Source organism: Ischnura elegans, chromosome 4 (genome assembly GCF_921293095.1).
Source record: "Ischnura elegans chromosome 4, ioIscEleg1.1, whole genome shotgun sequence".
Classification (NCBI taxonomy): Eukaryota; Metazoa; Arthropoda; class Insecta; order Odonata; family Coenagrionidae; genus Ischnura; species Ischnura elegans.
The window spans coordinates 8,670,346-8,691,138 of record NC_060249.1 but is presented as its reverse complement, the minus strand read 5'-3'; the positions used below and the strand labels follow the sequence as shown (position 1 = coordinate 8,691,138).

Here is a 20,793-nt window from a genome sequence, read left to right as displayed (position 1 = left end):
TGAATGACTTGGGGAGGTTTGATGAAGAGTAGGTGATGTACAGGAAAGCCTTGGTTATGAGTTGTTCGATTATTTAGTGATCCATTGGACCTGCCACTCGTAGATCCAGCAACCCCAAACACAACCGCCCTCCCTACTACATACCTATATCCCAACCCCTTGCTCCATCTCCAAATCTTCCTTGCCTCTAAATAGCTGGCTTTGGATGAGAACTTGTTGAGAAATCGCATTTTAAAAATCAAAGTGGGAACTGCCAGGAAAATGGGTATGAATTAATTATCTATCATTTATACATGTATGTTATCGTTGGATAATCAAAGAGTGCATAGATAATTTTATCAGCTAACTTGTGAGGCAATACTGAGAACTCAAGAAAATGACAGTTGAAGGGCAATAGGATGGCAAAGGATGACCTTCGAAAGGCCTGGTTACACGGTACTTTCACGCGTATGAGTTAATAGGTGAATGCATGAATGATAGCATAATTTTTCCTGATTTTATGCCCATATGTTGTATTCATTCACAACGGCTCATAGTCATCTCATGCATAAATAGAGAGGGACAATTGAGCATGGAACTTGACATTAAAATTTTTCTCATTGCTTACATGCGTGTGACCAGTGGTGGGCAAAATACATTTCAGTTACCTATATTTTAGATACAAAATACAAATAACTCCTAAACATTGTAATAAAAACACAAAATATTCTACTACTACTTCAATCATCATTTATGATCTTAGGATTTCAAGCAGGCCAGTACTCTAAGTATGTATAAGGTACTCCTTGCAGCTAGGAAGGCAGGGTTTTCTAGGAGAAAAAAAACTTTCATCCTTGAAATTAAATGCTCATTTTATTTTACAATGTAGAATAAAATTGGACTGGAGGAGTGTACTCATTTTTACAACACAGCACAATATGTTGTCTTTCCATATTCAGTTACAATACAGGCTTGTTTGATTTAAAAAATAGTCAGTGTGTGACAATGCATTTTTAGACACTGTATTTGGAAAGATAAAAAATGTTATCAAAGCATTTTGGCTACAGTGTGTGGCTGTTACAGGTATCACATTTTCACAGCCTGTATTCTATCTAGAAATCAATATTTTCCATTTCCAAAGTACAGTTTTATGGCATTAATTTATTAATAGTGTCTAACATCATTTTCCAAAGAGATAGTATCTATTGCTCACTCACTTGTAAACAAGGCAGGACAAACTACACAACAATCTTCAATAATTATTTACATAAATAATTTCCTAATTTAATGAGAATAAATACTTTGCACACTTATCACATCACACTCATTCAGATTTATAATTGGAAAAAAGTTTCTCTTTTTACACCCATAACGCTTGCATGATACATAAAATATTTCACAACAACACTTAATATTTACAGATTTAAGTATTACATGGACTTAAGCAGTATTTTATTTGATGGAGTAAGTACACCACAATAAACTGAAATGACTAGTACAAAGCCAATGGAATATTCATTAATTTGACTCTCACTATAAAGATTCATAATAAATTTGAGGTACAAAGTAGCAGTAAAAGTTGGAAAACATAAGTTGGATGGACAGACTAAATTATTTTAATTTTTGTGCCAATGGAAAGATGCGTGCGATGTTGCCAGTGGCTAAGTCAACCCCCCCTCTTTTCTCGAAATCATTGGGATGCAGAATAAAATTAAGTTTGATATCTTTTAGGGCAAGCATTTGAATGATAAAAATCATGTAACTGATAATTGTGATAGGATACTTGCATATCAATTAGAGTTATAAAAAAGAATGAGTAGAGATTCTACAATGAATTTCACTAAGTAAAATTATGTTTTTTTTACATATGTTGCGTTTTGGAGGCAGATAGGGATATACTTCAGATATACTTCAAGGCATACCCATTAGAATTTCACTCTGCCTATAGTACCAAACACTTGAACTCTATTAGCATAAGTTTTAAATGTGACGAATATCACACAGAATGAGGGAAAAGAAAATTCCAACCGAGTCCTTGCTGGCACTGTTGGTCTGCAACGAAAATCAGTTTCCTTTCTGATGGCATTTTATTCTCTTTTCCAATTGTGATGAGGAAAACAGAAAAACTTCCCACCGTCTTCCTCTTTTTGACATAAAAGTTAGCTTGTTAGAGTTTGAGAGTTATATCGTCAGCTTGCCTGCACCAATTGTAACTTGCTCAGGTTACCTGGATGGTTGGGCATTAGGTAATCTTTATTTGATGTCGTTAAAATGTTGATTTTTAACTTTGAATCTGCTGAGATGGCGGTAGGGTGAAGTCCTTTCCTGTTAATCCTGAAGTCATGGGTTAGAGTACCACCACAGTGGGTTTCTCACAAGTCACACAAGGACGTCGGCGCACATGAATTTCTGCTGGTTCAGTCCCTGGGAAATACAGGCAATGTCCTCTTGAATTCCTGGGACAAAACGGGCCACGGACATATCATCTCAAAGGAGACTCTTTCGCCAAAACTTCCTCTCATATTTCCTATACCACTTTTTCTTTATACCTAGCAGCTTCTGTAACACTTGTTCAAGATGAAATGATTCGCTCAACCCTGGATCTTGAAACCATGGAACGATAAATTAAACACCCAAAAGCATTAAAGAAGGGTAATCTAATGCACCACCATTCTAGTGACCACCACTACTTACGTTAGGGGCAGGTCAGTTGGCACTGTTCCATCTGTGACAAATCCGACGAAAGAATGAAGATTATTCCACATGTTTGAATTTCCCTCATCATGAATTGGACCCAAGAGTGATAAATAATCAGAAAGGAAACAGATTTTATTCAGATCAGATCCACAGATTTTCTTGCAGACCAACATCGGCAGCACAAACCCTGTAGAGATACATTCTCCCCAATACTTAGTACGTACATTCGTAACAAACACATATGTCATAGATATTCAGGGCGAGTTATTGACATTTTTCCATGTTAAGCAAACAACATTCCAGCCACCCCCCTCAAAAATAACCTAGGACGTAGAAGGATTAGTACTGAACATTGGACTGAGCGCTTAGGCACTCCCTTGTGCTTGGCACCACGTACTTAGCTTACTGCTAAAACCGGTCCAGCAGATATTTTTGAATAGATGCTGAAGTGGCATCCGGAGCAAGTCTTCATATTTAGCAGGTTACATACGTACGTATTAAGCATTGAAATTGGTAAAAAATAAAAATTTAATGAGCACAGATGACCTCTGTGTTTTATTGAAATTAATTTTCAGTTTTAAATGCAATAATTAAACTACATACATGGAATGCAGATAGGCTTACATGGAGACAACAGTTATGCGATTTCTGAATTAGAATATTATTAGGTAGCTAAAAAGATGAATATCTGATTTGATAACTTTGGTACATCTTATTCGAACTTTGGGTCATTTTTGGCTGTATAATATGTAAACGTATTCACATTATAATGAGGAAAGCAAGCAAATTCAACACGTATGCAACCGACACGTAAGCTACGGGTACATGGCTGGAATATTGAAAATGCCCAATTACTAGAAAGAAGCAGGAATCAAAAACAAATCACAAAAAGATGAACACAAAAGAAAGGAAAACTCATAAGTTTCCCCCAAATTTCCATGAATTGGTGACGACACTTGAGTTCTGGTTAATTTACTCAATCAGGAGGAGTGATTAATTGGGGGAAGGAGATGTTTACAAGAGACAACAATGAACCATGTCAGACTCATTCACAAGACCACGGAGCAGCGGACAGATGCTCTCCATGTGACTTCATCTGCAAAATGGTTCAGGTTGATGAGATTTTGTTGAGAATATCTCTAGAAGTAGATGATCGATCGATGAAATTTAAAAGAATGGAGCCCTTTATTTTTCAAACTCTATCATAATCGACAATACAATAAAATTGTTTTAATAAGCCAATTGGCATTGCAGATCTATGTGAAAGCAGTATTTGCACATCATGGGCCTTGATTTCCATGTTACTCAAGCCAAGAGCCTAACTTTCCTCACAAATACGGGGGTGTAGTGGAAGTGTGAATTGTGTGACTAAATTTTTAAGTACCCTGGCAAACCCTTATTCTGCATTACAATCTCGGGGGAGACTTGAGTATTCTTATAATCCCTTTACTTGGACTGTGGGAGGTTATGCCTGGGTGCCAAATATCTCGGAAATCAGGTTATGGCCAAGGAACAACTCTATATGTAGAAATCTAGCAAAACGATGAAGATCATGGTTGAACATGCAGAGTAATGCTGCGTTTCAGCGGTAAGGTGGACATGTTGTTGTCGTCTTTGCTGGACGGCACATGGTAGTGAGATTAGGCACTACTTCACTTAATGCTTGCGCTACAACTGCTGCTTCATTTCATTTCACAATGTGAACACCTAGCAGAATTTTTCCATAAAATTCCTGTGTGTGACTAATTTGCCATCGAATTAAAGTCAGGAAAATTGAAACAAATCTGAATGGAAATCGGAGAAAAGTCCGAAAAATTGAAAATGTAAATCTGGTATGATCTGTGGATTACTTCATGTCGGACCAACCATGTTCAATATAGTTTGGTTGGTTAGGGTAGGAGCTAAACAAAAGGAATCCATAAGATAGTGTCTTGCTTAGAAAAACAGTACGAATGATAATGCGAACATTTAAAAAATATCCTCCTCAAACCATTAAGACTATACAACAAATGGAATTTCTGAATTTCTTCAGGGTTTTCTTCCGCGTCAGCTTGTTGGTTGACAACAGTTTCGCTGGCTATCCTGCCAGCGTCTTCAGGTTGAAGGTGTTGGCTGTTGGCTTCTGCCTCGCTTATATCCCGTAGGCTGGCAGAAAGCGAGGCAGAAACCAACAGCCGACACCTTCAACCTGAAGAGGCTAGCAGGATAGCCAGCAAAACTGTTGTTCACAAACAAGCTGACGCGGAAGAAAACCCTGAAGAAATGCAGAGATCAAACCATCGCCGAGGAAACCTACGTTCTAACAACAAATGGAATTGATTTGTTGCATCTATGGAACCCTTAGTTTGGGTGATAAAAATGACTTAACAAACATAGATCAAGAATACAATGTTCATTTGAGTTAAGATATGAAAAAAGTTTTTTCTTACGGCTACTGCAATGCAGGGAAGACAAGTTAAGAAGTGAAGATGAAGGGAAGACTAAGCAAATGTATTTTTTAAATTGCAATACTTGTTCCCAAAGTTCAAAGGGATTCATTGAAATTTCTGTGATTTGCTGGAAACTTACATGTAATGAGAATGTATCAAGATCATTGAGGAATGCATATATTTGTGCTTAACAGTATTTATCTATTTGGTAGACAAAACGCTCTTCTTAGATGGTACGGTGATTATCGAGACCTATAATTACATTTAGTGATGGCCAACCCAAAGTGTTGAACACTGGAATTCCTCAACTAATGAAGTATAAGTAATATTTGATAATCATGGAAGAAATAGAAATGCTACATATTTTATCAAATGGCCTAGAAATTTTTATGGTAATTAGTATTACCTGCTTTGAAAAAAAAATCTATCTTTGACTATTGGTGAAATATTTTTATATTTTTGCCAAAATTTCCTCAAACCATTCAAAAAGTTTGAATTATTGAAACTCGTATTCCAATACAAGTTTAGACAATTTGAATACTGAAGCAAATATCAGTTTCAGTTTCTTTCAGCTTAAAAAGCAATCAAAATGTCATGCTCAATCTATTGAATCAATGCCTTCCATTGGATGAATGTGTGGAAAGGAAATAATTCTATACCCAGAAATATGAGACAAATATACCTATTATTAGGAGTTTTGAGAAGCAATGGGATATTTAATTATTTGATATTTGAGGCAAAATTTGCTGATTTGATTTGGAAAAAAAGGTTTTCGGCCCATGTATACTTACATCACAAATATGAACAGCATGCATTAACCATAAAAGAAACATTAAATTGCTTAAAAGCTTACTTCCCTTCATCAAGAGGTCATAAAACACCTTTCATAACAAATTTGAAAAGCATCTGGCAAAATTTACTGACAATATGGGTAAATCACTTGAAAGTTAAAGCGTTTATATGGAACAAATGTGATGGAGCCGTTTAAACTCTTAAATGGAATTTGACTTTCTCTTCAGTTTTGTGTTAATAAAGGCCACACACATTTAAATGTGCAACAAAAATAATGAGCAACGTCTACCTTCATGGATTCTATTACACTGTTGGTATTTTTTTCTCTGGAATTTAAGGAAAGCAAGAAGAATTATTAAATTTCCATTGCTATACTTGCTTTTCTTCGAGACGGCAAGCAGTGCAAATGACAAGGCACTATCCTTGAAATTGTATTCTCTGACGGAAAAGTAAACATATGCTTTAGTTTCCATATTACCATGCTTCATATTCTTGGCCTGAGAATAAAATACCACAATATAGAGTCAAATTTCATCCAAGAAGAGAAGAAGTGGCAATACTCCATTCATTGGTAAATGCTTTTGAATCATAGTGCACAATAGTACAAAGAAAGTAATGACCAGGGTACTGAGTGCATGCATGAATAGTGAAACAAGAAATAGAGCTAGTTGTGCACCACTGAACATAGGTGGCTTCCTTACAAGCCTTCTGCTACGTAGGTATCGGAGTAGGATTCAGAGGCAAAATCACCTCACATTGTGCCGCGTTATTCTTAAGATCAAGTCCATGTTCAGAATGTATTCCATGAAAAATGTTTGACAGTTAAAATACAAAGATATTACTCCGCATCCCACATGCCTGCCACCAGGCACATTTTATTCTTGCAAGCATAGCAATGAGACGTAGCTATTTCATAGCAAAACATTAGAAATTTAAAACTATCAAATGGCTCTCGTGACATTTGCTACAAATATGCACTTAATTCAAATAATGTCACAGAAAAACTTTGAAGCAACTGTTGGTGACGGCCACGCTAATCAGCCACCTACATTTCCTAGGGAGAACTAGCTCTATTTTGTGTTACACTATTTATGTATTCAAAGCAGTCCAGTTATCCCCTTCTCCATGATAATAGTTTGCTATGCTCTCCACCATTGAGGCCTGTTTACACACTACATTAACATGTGCAGGTTAACGTCTAAATGTATGAATGCGAGAATGAACACCAAAATGCACCGTGTAACCACCCAACTTGTGCGAATGCATGCACAGAAAATAGAACCTGTACTAATTTGGTCCATGCATTTGTACATGTTCCGTTCCAGTCCACCAAAATCATTCGCGCAAATGTACATTAACTTGTACGTGTAATATATTGTGTAAACAGGCCTTTATACTACATTGCCAAAGTACGGTGTGCAAAGCCGATTGGCTGCTTACCGGCAGTCATCATTTGCCGCCCAAAATGAATTCCACAGAACAGAAGCTGTGTCACATAAAGGAAATATGACAGAGCCTAAAATTCAAAGCTAGAGTTAGTAAATATGTACAAAAAATAGAAGAGAGCATTACAAAAGGAATTGAAACCCACAAATGGAAGACTAAAATTTGTCATCTGAGTGTATGGAGGGCCTTAAGCTATACTTAAATGCAGAAGGGGAGCTTGAATTGGCTTTCATGGTAACCCTTCATGTGATTACACTACCCATGTCTATTTGTGGAATCTAATAATGAAGGTATCTAATTTACTTTCTGCTCTACTCTCAGAGAAGAAAAATATATATTTTCTCCTCAAAATGGAAGTTAGTGTAAAATCCAAAAAGTATGAAGAAAACTTGGAAGATGTACAGACATCAAGACATTGAATCTCAATGTATTGGGATAAAATTTATCAGGAACACATGAATATCATTCTATTATTCAATTACCTAAAAGTATAGGTGATGAAACCTAATCATCAATGAAGTATGTACTTGTGCAATGGACAAAACTAGATGATATCATAAATGCATCTGTAAATGATTGAAGTACATACATCGATGACAGCAAGTAAGTACTCATTGTACCTAAAGATGGAGGGATGTTTGAACACAACAAATTATGTATCAGCAATATAAGAAAGCGGCTTAAATTCTGGCGGAAAAGGACAAAGTGAAATGCTAAAAATCAAAATATACTTCAGTAGTAATTCTGGAGAGGAATGCAAGATCATAAATAGTGCCCCTGGGAATTCAGTTGGAGAGAATAGGCATCATTTAGCAGGTTTAGCCCTTTAGAGAAGCAAATCAATTACTCACCAAGTTGAATGAATTTCATCTACACACAGTGAAATACTGAGCCAGTAAGGACTTCTAAAGGCTGGTTTAATATAAATTATTGGAAATAAATTAACCATGGGAGGCATTTAGGGAGAGAGACCCACACGTCAATCCCTGCGTCCATAGAAAAAATTAGCGTGGAATGTGGCAGAACAAGCTGGGAAATTTTGGAGGGGTTTGGTCACTTTTGAATAAGTGTGAAATGCTTGGTACATGCAGTGTCGTGTTCAGATTTTTTTAAACCTTTTTTTTCTGTTTTGTCCACCCAAACTGCAAATTATCATAGAAGACATCCACGGATGAAATATTAAACGTTGGCATAATATGGAAGAGAGAAGTTAACTCCAGAAAAGATACCAAGGCGCCTAATAAAAGCAACTCAATTTCCACACAGTGTGTGTGACCATTTGCAGTTTGTTCATCAGAAGATTAATCAATGGGGTCCAGCTCCCATTAATTTTTTTTATAAACGCCTCAGAGCCGTTAAGCTAATTTTTCATTGAGTGCATAGTTTAATTTTTTTACCACAAATACTATTCTATGAATTTGGTCATTCCACAGAGAATTATTCTGGATTCTATGAATTACTATTCCCTCTTCAGAGTAACTCTAAATATTAAGAGAAATAGAAAACAAGGAATGCATACTGCAAATAATGCATGAAAGCATAGCTTAAAATGGCATGAAATCAATTTTTAAAAATGTGGAATTTAACAATGAACAAAACATGTGCCTTCACTCTTTTCATATCATCAACACAAAAATGGAAGGAAAACATATAATTTTAAGAACATACATACTTCGGGAATTTGCTGAAAAGGTATCATAATTTTTCAATTAATAATGTATGGCCATGCTCAAGTGCTCCGATGCTTGATTGATCGGCCATAACTTGGATGAAAGACAATCAAATCAAAATCCACCAAAGCATAAGTACTTTACCATTGCCTATTCATTAGAGCCGCTGGTCAGATATTTGGTGTCTAGGAATGTGTACTTACATAATTACTTAACATTTCCACATTGGAACATTAAATGACATGAATATTCTGCCATGACTGATTATTAGCCTCTAATCAACGCACTTCTAAGAATCCACAGATTAGATGATAACCCCCATTTCAATATTTTACAGTTCATAAAAGACTTGATGAAACAATATGGACAGAGTATTGAAAAATACACACTTTCACGTTGCGACACTATTTACATACATTCATAAATGTAAACGAATTATTTATAAACGTGAGAGGAGTCTCACATTTCAGTAGTTCTCATGAGACTGCCCAAAGCACTGATTACATTTAAACTTTTTTTTTTACGGGGAAGGGATCATGGATACTCAACGAGAGCCAGACGGTTCCGGTTTTGGTACGTGATCGTCCCCTCTCGTGGAGAAACTAGACGGACCACTGCGCTCCTCATCCTGTGGCTTGAGGAACGAGGGTTGTTGAGGTGGGCATTGGTGGGCGTTGCTAGTCGATGGGCCCCCATTGTCATGCGCCACAGTCTGTGGCGGCAACTCGACTCCCACGGCCCCTTCCTCCTGAGGGAATGCAGCCAGCTGGTTCATCTCGGTCACTATGGAGTCATAGCTCGGGGGAGGGCCGTACAGCAGGTATGGGCAAGGAGGCAACGGGTGGCTCCCAGAGGGCAGGGCGATGCCGTCGTTGAGGTCCCTGCATGGCATTGGGTGGGCAGAGGACGTGCTCTCCCCTTCCAGGGACGAGTAAGGGGGTGGGGGTTGGTCGTGGGCCATTCTTGTGCCCGGTCCTGCATCAAACAGACAAAATAATGCCATTATTCATCATAAAAGGAGATACAGAAAAATCAAAATGGGGCCCAATATAAAATATATGAAAACTCAAATAGTCATAAAAATATAGCGTGATCCCGGTAATCCAACACATAAGTAGCCATGGCATAGCCAGATTATTGAAAACAAAGCTGGTTATTGGGAATGCACAAGAAACAAGCACAATGTAGAAAAAGCCTTTTAAGGTATAATTTTGAAATTAAATACATATAGTGACGCCAGCTCTCCTTACTGCTTAGGGGGTGTGAGTCAAGGTAGATAAACTCATTGATAATAACGATTATGGACGATAAAAGCAGAATAAACCCCCTGGACACCACTGTGACTCTGATAAGAATATTCCCAATTCAGTGGGTCACAAAACCAAAATGTAAATTATGAACTGAAGGACACCTAACAAAACAAAACAAATACCGTATATGTCTGAATATAGTCCCCCTTTTTTTCCAGAAATGCCTGTAGTAAAAGCAAAGGGGGGGACTATACTCGGAGAAATATGGTACTTGCTGTATAGGGATATCTTTTGTTTATAATATTTAATACTGATGTATAGAACAATCTTTAATTTAAAACAGATGCAATTAGCCGAAGGAAGGTCACCAGCCTTGTACGCAGCACTTAGTGGATGTGTTGGAGTACCACAAGGCCACATTGGACAGATTCCACTGTGTCTTCCAACACTTACCCCTCACCAGATCTCTGTGTTGTTGAGCAGGGAAGATATCTAACCTTCAAACAATCTCCTCAGACCAAACCCCAGCCCCTTGACCAGAATTGCCAACACACTCATTCATTCCTGCCCGACCCTTTTCCCAAGCGACTGCAGGGAAGTCCCTACCCACCAAAGGACAGATTAGTGGAATTCTAGATAATTTGGAGAAATTATTTCACTGACCTAAATCCGAAAAAAAAACAAATAGAATATGATGCTAGTCTGAAATGTTCTGTTTGATACTAGATACCAAGGAAATCTGTTGATATATACTCACATTGGTTAAATTCTTTTATGCATCAAACTTCTTGCATCCAGTAACCACAAGGCATTCAGAGGATAATGGAAGGGTAGGCACTAATACTTCAAGGGAATTGAATGCGACTGTTAACCCTAAGAGTGCAGGAACAATTTTATACGTTTTGCACACTGACTGTGGTATTTGCCCTAAATGTTTATTACTACTTGGATATCTTGCATTAGGGCACTTTTCCTCACCATAAAATGATTGATAAGGGGCTTAACTCTACCAGACCAGCTCTTGTGGCAGGGGGTGCCTCCTGCTCAGGGGGGGCCTCTTCTGCACTGGCTGCTGGCCGCTAAAATCATGAACTGCCGCAGCCCAAGGGGTAATAAGCGAAGGAGGGACTAATTTGGGTGAGAAGGGAGGGATGCCGATTCTCCAATTCGTGAAATAAAAGAGTTTGGGCCACTACGAAAAGCAGGAACTGGGAGAGATGCAGGGAAGGAGAGATGGTCAAAAATTTATCCCACAATCAGTAGTTGAACGTTTCCCACGGCTGAAGGGATGATATCACTAGACATCCTGCAAAATGAAGCTGAGTACGTGTATTTACCCTTCCATATGTGCTGAAGGGCAACGGTGTCTGATGGATGGTATGTGATTCTGGCAAAGCGGGGCTGTGTCCTGCTGGTTCGCACCAGGACCCCAGTGCAGCACTGACTGGACGGTGCTCCGAGAGCAGATACGGCTGCCGATGCAGGGTTCATTGGTGGCGCCATTCCGGGCAATGGCGTCCCGAGTCCACCTTGCAGGCGAGCCTGGAGCCATGAGCGGTACCACCAACCACCACCAGAGCACAGCAGGAACATGAAGATGACTAATAACCTGCAAGAGCAAGACGGTGGTGCGGTGGAGAAGACTACTCATGTCACGTGCTGTGAATTGTAGTCCACCTATTTCTTTGGTAGAGGACATATTTTCAGCATCAAAACACATCAAGTTCAGCATGAAAAATCATATATTTAGCATCACAGAAAAATAGACAAACCAATAAAATGTAGCGGCAAATTCCAATATGAAGTCCATTACAACCATCTCGTGAATCTTGCTTCACATCAACAACTTAAGTATATCTTCTGTTCACTTTTTTCCAAGGCATTTTGAGCTATGTATGAAATATTGAATTAATCGCGTTTGGTTCGTTAAAATCCAACAGAAGCTATGAGGATTTTATCATTTTGCTGCCGATAGTAATAATCATTGTTGCAGGGGACTCACAGTAATGAGAGAAACCAGCATAAAATCTTAAGTTCACCAAATCTAACTTACCAGTAATACCAAAGCTGATAAAATTGAAATGCTGGTGAAACACAGCATCCATACTTGCAGCAATATTCGTTGTGTGGACACCTAGGTAGAATGAAAGGACACGATAATTAAATAAATATATCTATTTGTAAAGCCAACAAGACTCCGTGATGTATTTAAAAGTGCTTCATTATATTTTATTAGGTGGACTTACACAAAGAATTTAATTTCTCCATGGACTTCAGTACCACAATATTTACCCTGGACCTGGAACCAATATAAATAGTTTTGTGAAGGCAAATTTACAGTTCGTTTTCATCAGATTATCACGAAGAAAAATCACAAATTACCAGAGGGAAATTACGTAAGATAACATTAAGAAACCCATTGGCTGTATTTAGTTAAAAGGACCTTCCCAAAAAATGTTCATAACAGTAACTTATACCTTAGCCATATCTATCTTTATTGGTACGGTTTCACATTAAAGCGAAAAAGGTAAACATACCAATTTTACTGCATCCCATATTAAAGTTAAAAAAGCCAATGACTGGTACGTTATCCCCATCTTGAAATGGCCCAGTATTCTTTCAGGAACTACTTCCTGAAAAGAAAGAGGAGAAATCATAAAATAAGGAAAAGACATTTTGCAGTAAATGTAAACACTACTTTTTAATCCGAGTTAGAGACATTTCGCGATATAAAAATCTTTCTGCTCTCCCTGCATTTATATTCAACGGACTTAACGCACAGCTTACAAAATTTTACCTTTCAAAGCCATGGTGAATCTGATGCATTTGTGCTAGAGCAGACGAAATTGTGTCCGATGTCTTGTTTTGACAGCCACTGATTACAACACCTCAGCTGATAGAAATCGAAGAGCAACAATCGACTCTGCCGTCTCTCGAATATATCGCATAAGCTCGTTTATTCGAGTTGCGCGCAAATTTTGAAATGAGAAACGGGCCATGCTCTGCTTGTGACGTAAGTATCGATCGAAAAACGAAATTGCACTCAGGGCACATCTGTTCAACGAGGACGATTTTTTTACTAAAATTGATTCCCATTGTAACTCTGCAAGCTACCTTACCCTTTATCACAACTTGAACAGGTGCGAGAGATCTTGACCCCACCGGCAGATTTGTCGGAGTATAATTTTTTAAAGCGATTTAATTTTATTGACCACTTATTTTTTCATGTTTCTAATGATAAGATCTTACAGGGTTTGGTTGAAAATGCTTTTGATCTAGAATATCGTAGATGTATGTTTTTCTATGTGTCTTTTTAAGTAATATCTCAAATTAGGTAGAAGAATGGTGTTTTAACGTGATATGTTTTTTCTAACTCCTTCTAGCTTGTGTTGCTTTTTCGTATAATCTGCCCTAAGGTTGCGTTACAAATTAAGTGGAGCCTTTGGCGGCGAGTTTTCTTTAACCATTTGACCAAACCCTCAAGAACAAATTAATCACTTTTGAATTATTTATTTTACGTATTTTTTAGCTATACCTATCTGTGGATATAAAGCTCTCTTTAAGGCTGATAATGTATTTTCAGCACGAGCATTCGTTGGTAATAAATTCCAATTACGCCAAAGGCTATTTAGTGAAGTATGAGCTGCATAATTTTGTTGAGAAGTCTGATCAGCTAAATATCGTGGCCACCTGGGTATTGAAGTGTTCCTGCACTAAAAATTATACATGTGATACATACTTAAGTACTATTAATGAAAACAAGTTTTATTTTCTTAATAAAATTGTCATTGTTTTAAATTGAAGAGAAACAATCGAAGAAAGATTAAAGATAGCAGTGGCGTAGCGAGGGGGTGAGGGGTTTTGGGGGATAAACCCCCCCCCCCCAGAGCTCAGAGAAATTTTTAAGTTTAGTCCATTTTACTTAATTGGACTAACATGACTTATGGAATAGTGTAAGTTTTAATAAAATATCCCTCAGAAAGCCGTAAAACTCACCATTATGAACCATTAATCTTAAAATTCCGCAATTTATTTACCTCGCACGTACCGCTTATCCTGTAGGGTATTCCATACCCGCCCACACCCAGGTATTAATTGCACCTAACCCCCCCCCCCAGCCTTAATTCCTAGATGCGCCCCTGAAAGATAGCACTAAATTTGAGTAATTGTGATCAAGAGCGGATCCAGATTTTTTTTCTGAGGGGGTCTCCAGACAGGCGAATAGTCTTCTAATATTTGAGATTGAAAACTACATGCAACGATTACTATACGAAATATACTCTTACTTTTAATATAAAAGTTATAAATATGTAAATATTAATAACTTTTGCATAAAAATATAAAATTTATTGATATTTTTATTAAAAATCATGTCATTTAAGAGTCTGGGGGGGAATGTTCCCCGTGCCCCCCCCCCAAAATCCACCTATGATTGTGATCATGAAAGCTCATTGGTGTACCATTTTTGAATGATAAGTATATGAGCAATTTATGCCGAACAGACTCCAAATTTTTATGCAAACCTCATGATATGAAGACCCGATCCATATAATAAGGATGGCTAGGCTAAAGACTAAAAATTATAATCGTTAATGGCCATCCTATTTTTATTTCACCGATCTCAACAAACAATATTTTAAGAGAAATGGACAATTTCTAAAAGCCACCGGACCTGATCTGAGAGTAAACACTGTTTTATATAAATAATTGGCAATAATTTATCCGTAGGGGACATTTTGCGTGAGATCCATTACCCATACTTGATTGGCGGTGTTCTTAGTAATTATTAACGCATAATTGGTCAAATTATCGTAAAAATTATGGTGGGGTACATCCAGGGGCGGGTAGGGGTGTAGGGGCCCTCCCCACCGGGGGTCCTCCTCCAAAACATTTTAGGAAATTGCATGATCAGAAATGGATTTCGACGTAATAGGGTGGTTTCCTTTTATATTTTTATTGCCTAAATCGAAAGATTATTACTCCTGGAGTACATATTTCCCGCTTTTAGATTTTTAAATGACGATATCTATTTTTCGCGATTAAATGAAAAGTGAAAATTTCGAAGCGCGCGAAAACGCGACGGCTAAGTATGAATGCTGGGAAAAGCCCGTGTGACGTCTTTCTGGTTCCCGCTGCCGTAAGTGAGGTGACCTTGGGTCGAGGCTTTGAGCGCTGATACGACGCAGGATGCCAGCAGGTAGCAGAGTACCCTGCTAGCTGGTAGCGCTTGGCTTAAATAAGGATTATTAATACCTTATCAAACGAAGAAAACTTTCCGACCTTAGCCAGTTTTAATAAGTGATTATTAAGACATGTTTCCCTGAGCTCTGTGCCTCATGCATACATTCTTAATCTCAGACGATGTAAAACTCCTGACTAATCGTATAGCATCTAGGTCCTTGTGACGTCACGTGGAGTGGCATCGCATGGGCGCCAATCTGGCCTTATTCAAATGAGGATAAAATTGACCATTGCCATTCGTCTAAACTGGGATTTCTAAAACCAAATAAATTGTATAATATGAATACACTAATGGTGGGTAACGAATCACAATCAATGCCTTTCGTATTATTTGATGAAGGAAACTACCCTACTCTGGCATTTAAAAACTAGATCGAACAGCAATTTCGCCGAAAAAATGCTATGAAAAATGAAAATTTCACAGCTTATAAAAGTTAATAATATTTTATGGATCTATTATCTATGTAGTGAATTAGTTCCTATGAACTGACTGAAATCTAAAATAACTAAAAAACATTGCCGAATGACCCTTTCAAAAGATAATCAGGTTCTCTTTTATCTTACAACACATTTATTTCATAAATACTTCGAAATGTTCCTCGACGAGGTAAATAACATAAAAATATCCCAGATTGGGCAGAATCACAAGACACAAAAAGATAAAAAAACACTCACAGAACTAAATTTATTCAGAACTTAATTTTATACCACCGAAAATGTAATTGCCATAGGGTGGGCCGAAAAAAGTTTTATTTCCTGATCAAATTCGCCCTCTGCGGGAAAGTTGTGAAATGATATAAGGATCTCGCACACAAATTTTTTTCAAATCGGATGATATTAACCACTGCCGCCCGAGCTCTAAAGTTTAAAATTTTGCGAAATTTGCTGATTTCAGAATCAACCGGTTATGAAGACGAATTTTATGAAATTATGGGATAATGGATAATATTAAAGAGTGGATACATGATTATAGTTTATAAAAATGAAATTTGAAGTTTATTTGACAAAAATCTATGGTTCAAACAATGTCTATGAATTAATAACTAAATTAGAGTATAGACCACCCGCACAACCCAACACATTTTTGCCTACGTTTCCAAAATTCCATTTTGGGGGCTACATCGCAGGTAAAAATAACATTTATTTCCATTGTATTTAAGTTTTTAGCAAACAAGTCATCATATGGTAGCAAATAATCCGACAAAAAGTAATAATGAGGTAAATTATTTTAAATTAACGTCAATCATAATGACGAATAACGTACCTTTGGAGCTATTTTCAACAAGAAATTCAGCCAAGGCTGTGAAAGAGCAGAATTTGAACACCAAGCAATTCACTTAGTAGCTCTCTGCTAGTTTCGTGAAGAAACTACCCAGAACTCTCCACAAAGAAGTGGCTACCATCGAGTTCCACCCGTGTCCCCCCAACCAACCTTTCAAAGGACACGATTGTGTAAGCACATCAATTACTCTGACAAAATTATTTTGAGATTTTTTTTCGAATTTCGGCTGAATTTCTCTGTCTCTTATGCACGATAATGCCCATCCATGCCTGCATTCTATACTGCACACGGATTTTGATGCCAACGTTATCTCTTGTGCCATCCTTTCATCTGCTTGTGTGTTGCAGGGAAAAGAAGGTACTTCTAATACAGCTCTTTCCGTAACAAGGTCTTCCAAGTCTTTGTCTGTCATCCCAGCTACTAATGGTGGTTGATTTACCTCATTGCTTCCCAGTCAACCATGTCGATATAATTTTGAGCATCGAAGTTTAGCTTCGGAATTTCGAATTTCCTCAATTCCTCCCGCTGAGTTTCCGTCGATTTCAATGTCTTTGTGATGGCCATTGCACGAATTTGTCTGCGTTCATCGGCTAACATTGCAAGCAGAATATTCTTATTAGAATAGAATATTATGTACACAACCAAGACGCCGCGTAATATTGTGAACTTCCCACCCCCCTGCCTCGGCCTACACTAACAGCGGCCTTAATCCGCTTCTTCAAATTTGCCCAGAAGTTTTTACAATTAGAAAGAAAGATTTTTTTAGAGAGTCGTTCTTTTCAGACATTTCATCTCTGAGAATAAAGTCAATGGGGTGATTCAATCACTTAGTTATTGTGATTCGTAATGAAGCGAAAGAATCGTAGACTCGCGGCAACGACTCACTCTCTGATTGAAGAGGACTCAAAGATGTAAAATAATCATAGGACTCGAGTTAGTGAAGTGATCCAATGATTGATGGCTTATCACCACAGTGAAAAGTGGCTATCCGTTCCTTTAAGAAAAGTAAAAGGTGGGATCTGTGGTGATAAATGAAGAATCTGTAATGGATACTTGAATACTATTTAAGAATTATGTTTCCTGCAGTAAATTATACCTCTCTTAATCCGAGCAATGTTTCTTTTGAGCTATAATACTGATTAAATCGATGCTTCTTGTTATGCTAAGCGAACAATCAGGAGCGTATTATCATGGTAAATGGAAATGCTAATTACATACGGTTAAGTAGGTAGGTTTTACTCTTGGTACCCTGAAGCGTTGGTCATACAGTCAGATTTAATGCTGTTATTTTCATTGAAGGAAGTCTTTGCTTACGGTCCCACTAAAGTAACCATTGAGTAATTAATTATCAAGAATGGAAATTTGTTGATTTTTCTCAAAAAATGTTTTATTAATTAGAGAAAAGTTATATAATCGGACGAAATCGGATCATGATTTTTACATACATTATTCATTAAAGCATGAGCTAAGAATTGTAAAATAAATCAACCGCCATCGGTATGCAAAAGGATAGCTACTTTTCACTGTGGTGATCAGCCATCAATCATTCGATCACATTCTAACTCGAGTCCTATGATTATTTTACATCTTTGAGTCCGTTTCAATCAGAGAGTGAGTCGTTCCCTCGAGTCTACGATTCTTTCGCTTCATTACGAATCACAAGAACTAAGTGATGGAATCACCCCAGTGACTTTATTCTCAAAGATGAAATGTCTGAAAGGAATGTTACGATAATAGAATTATTGAGCATAACAGCCGAAAAGGTAATTCATCCGGCCGCTTTGGCCCCATGGCAACGGCTAAACTATTGTGTAAACAATGTCAATCATGGAATAGCAAACGTAAGTACGCACCCAACGCATCTGTTTATGAAGTTACTAAGATATTATGATTAGACATGCAATAAATAAAATTTGTATGCTGTATGTATATTGTCCACTATTAGGTTCAAGTTGTGAAGTTTTCTATACGTATACGTTGTACAAGTGATGAGATTTTTGAAATGGTGAGAGACCATTTCCGATACTCCGCCCCTGTCGTATATGAAGTGCTCAATAAATGAATTTCCACACAACTGAGGCGCACTTATTCGGTTCCGGAGCACTGCAAGCAGAAGATCAGAACCCTTCTGCACGAGTTTCAGGGAAGGTGGCAGAGATTTGGACGGACGGAGAAGACCTTCCTGCGGAACAACGAGGGATGGCTTCAAGTAAAATTATTAAACCTCTCTGATGATGAAGCTCCATTGAAATGAACACCAAGTCTCGTAAAAGGGCCTCCAATCGTGGATTTTCGTGCTTCATGTGATAGGAACAAACGCAGGCGGGCAACTTATCTGAGATTGAGATCGAGCCTGGAAGAGCTGGCCTACGCAGCACAGATGGGCTTGCGAGCCGAGAAACATTTTGATACTGCTGCAGTAGTGAGGGATGTCGTTCTAACGACATCGAAAAGGAAAGAAATACCGGCAGTCGCTCAGTGGGGTAGAGGAAGAAGCGCAGACAATGTAAAGGCCTAGCCGCCGTACAAGATCCTCAACTCTGTAAAAATTACATGCTGTCCGCGAAAGGATTCTATTGTGATAACGCCTTCCTGCGTAGTGCGTAGTTAGCCTGCAAGCCTTGCTGGACCACAAAATAGACAGTATTTTGCTGTTAACTAAAAACTTTTGGGCTATGTCGCCGCGTCAATTTTTGGGTGGCCCCAACGTTTCCCGACCGATGCTGGTCGCTTTCTCAAGACATTCCCTTACACACAGCCCAAAAGTTTTTATTTAACATGGCGAGTACCCGAGAAAGTTTTAACGAGGAAGTATTTTGCTGCTCCAGCGAGAGGTGCTATCTACTTTATCTGCTGCAAAAATCCGTCATTTGCTGCTTATCTGCAAATGGGGATATGATGGGAGTTCTAGTCTCAGTAATTATAAGCTGAGTTTTGTCGATAGCAATGAGGAGTCTTTGGATGATTCGAGTGTAATTATAACAACGTTAGTTCCGCTGCTGCTTTGCGCTTTGCAAGGAAATACCGTAATATGTCAAAATCCGAGCCCATCTCCCCTGCGGTTTTGTCGCTCTATCAAGCTTGAGTTTAGGAAGGAAAAAGTTGGGTAAATCAACGCGCAGATAAACGAAATTAAGGAGCAGGAGTTGAAGCTAGTTGATTATGATGCAGTGATCAACGGCAATAAGGTGAGCGTCACCTATAATCTCGCGTCAAATATGTTTGATGGTAAAGTGTGTTATGCCATCATCAACCCATCAACGTAAAAATGTCATCTTTTTAAGGCGACATCAAAAGAATTTAATGATGTCGACAAAATAATGGCTCGACCGGTACAAACGGAACACTTGCAGCTAGGACGCTACATGCCTGGATACGTATTTTTGAGTGCTGTTTACATGTCGCTTACAGACTAGATGTGAAGGTCTGGCTGATCCGGAAAACTCAAGTAAAAAAGCGAGTCGAAGAAAGAAAAATAAAACATTCAGCTCGGCTTCAAGTCCGCACTGGGACTGATAGTCGATCAGTCAAAGCAGGTGCATAGGAGCTGTAATGACGGTAACACGGCTCGCCGTTTTTTTTGGAAATGCTGCAGCAACAGCTATGATTACTGGGTTTGAATGAACACCTCCTCAAAGGATTCCATAGTATTCTGCAAGCACTGCCCTGTGGGTACGATATTGAGATATTTTATGTTAATATATGAATATAAAAGAATATAGAATATGATATGTTTGAAGAATATGCTTTAGAAACAGCTCGGCTCTCCGTTAACTTTTATCCAGGGATGTCGACTTAAAAAAATATTGGGGGGCCCAAATCGGGGATCTTGCCCCAGGAAATTTTATAAGTAGTGAGTTTTAAGTTTTTTGAGCATTTTAGAAGAGTCATGTGATCAAAATTAGAACCCTGATAACTCAAATCTCGATATCTGGACACTCCGGGGAAAATCGATAAGCCTGACACATTTTTTCCTCACACCCATAACGAATTATTGAGGGGGCTCG

The 20,793-nt window shown here is 38.1% G+C and overlaps 1 protein-coding gene across 2 annotated transcripts; it reads right to left on the bottom strand.

The window, feature by feature from the left end:
* Nucleotides 1–8,887: 8,887 nt before the first annotated feature.
* On the bottom strand, nucleotides 8,888–13,303 carry LOC124158283. 2 transcript variants are annotated; one of them, XM_046533470.1, is made up of 6 exons: nucleotides 13,061–13,303; nucleotides 12,801–12,896; nucleotides 12,510–12,562; nucleotides 12,317–12,397; nucleotides 11,601–11,872; nucleotides 8,888–9,988 (listed from the first exon to the last, which is right to left on the bottom strand). In XM_046533470.1, exons 2-6 carry the CDS (start codon nucleotides 12,858–12,860, stop codon nucleotides 9,558–9,560), a joined length of 897 nt encoding a protein of 298 aa, XP_046389426.1. In that variant the 5' UTR covers nucleotides 12,861–12,896; nucleotides 13,061–13,303; the 3' UTR covers nucleotides 8,888–9,557. The 2 variants fall into 2 exon arrangements, with proteins under 2 accessions (XP_046389426.1, XP_046389427.1); XM_046533471.1 differs by lacking the exons at nucleotides 12,510–12,562; nucleotides 12,801–12,896; nucleotides 13,061–13,303 and adding an exon at nucleotides 12,036–12,152.
* Between the last annotated feature and the right edge of the window lie 7,490 nt (nucleotides 13,304–20,793).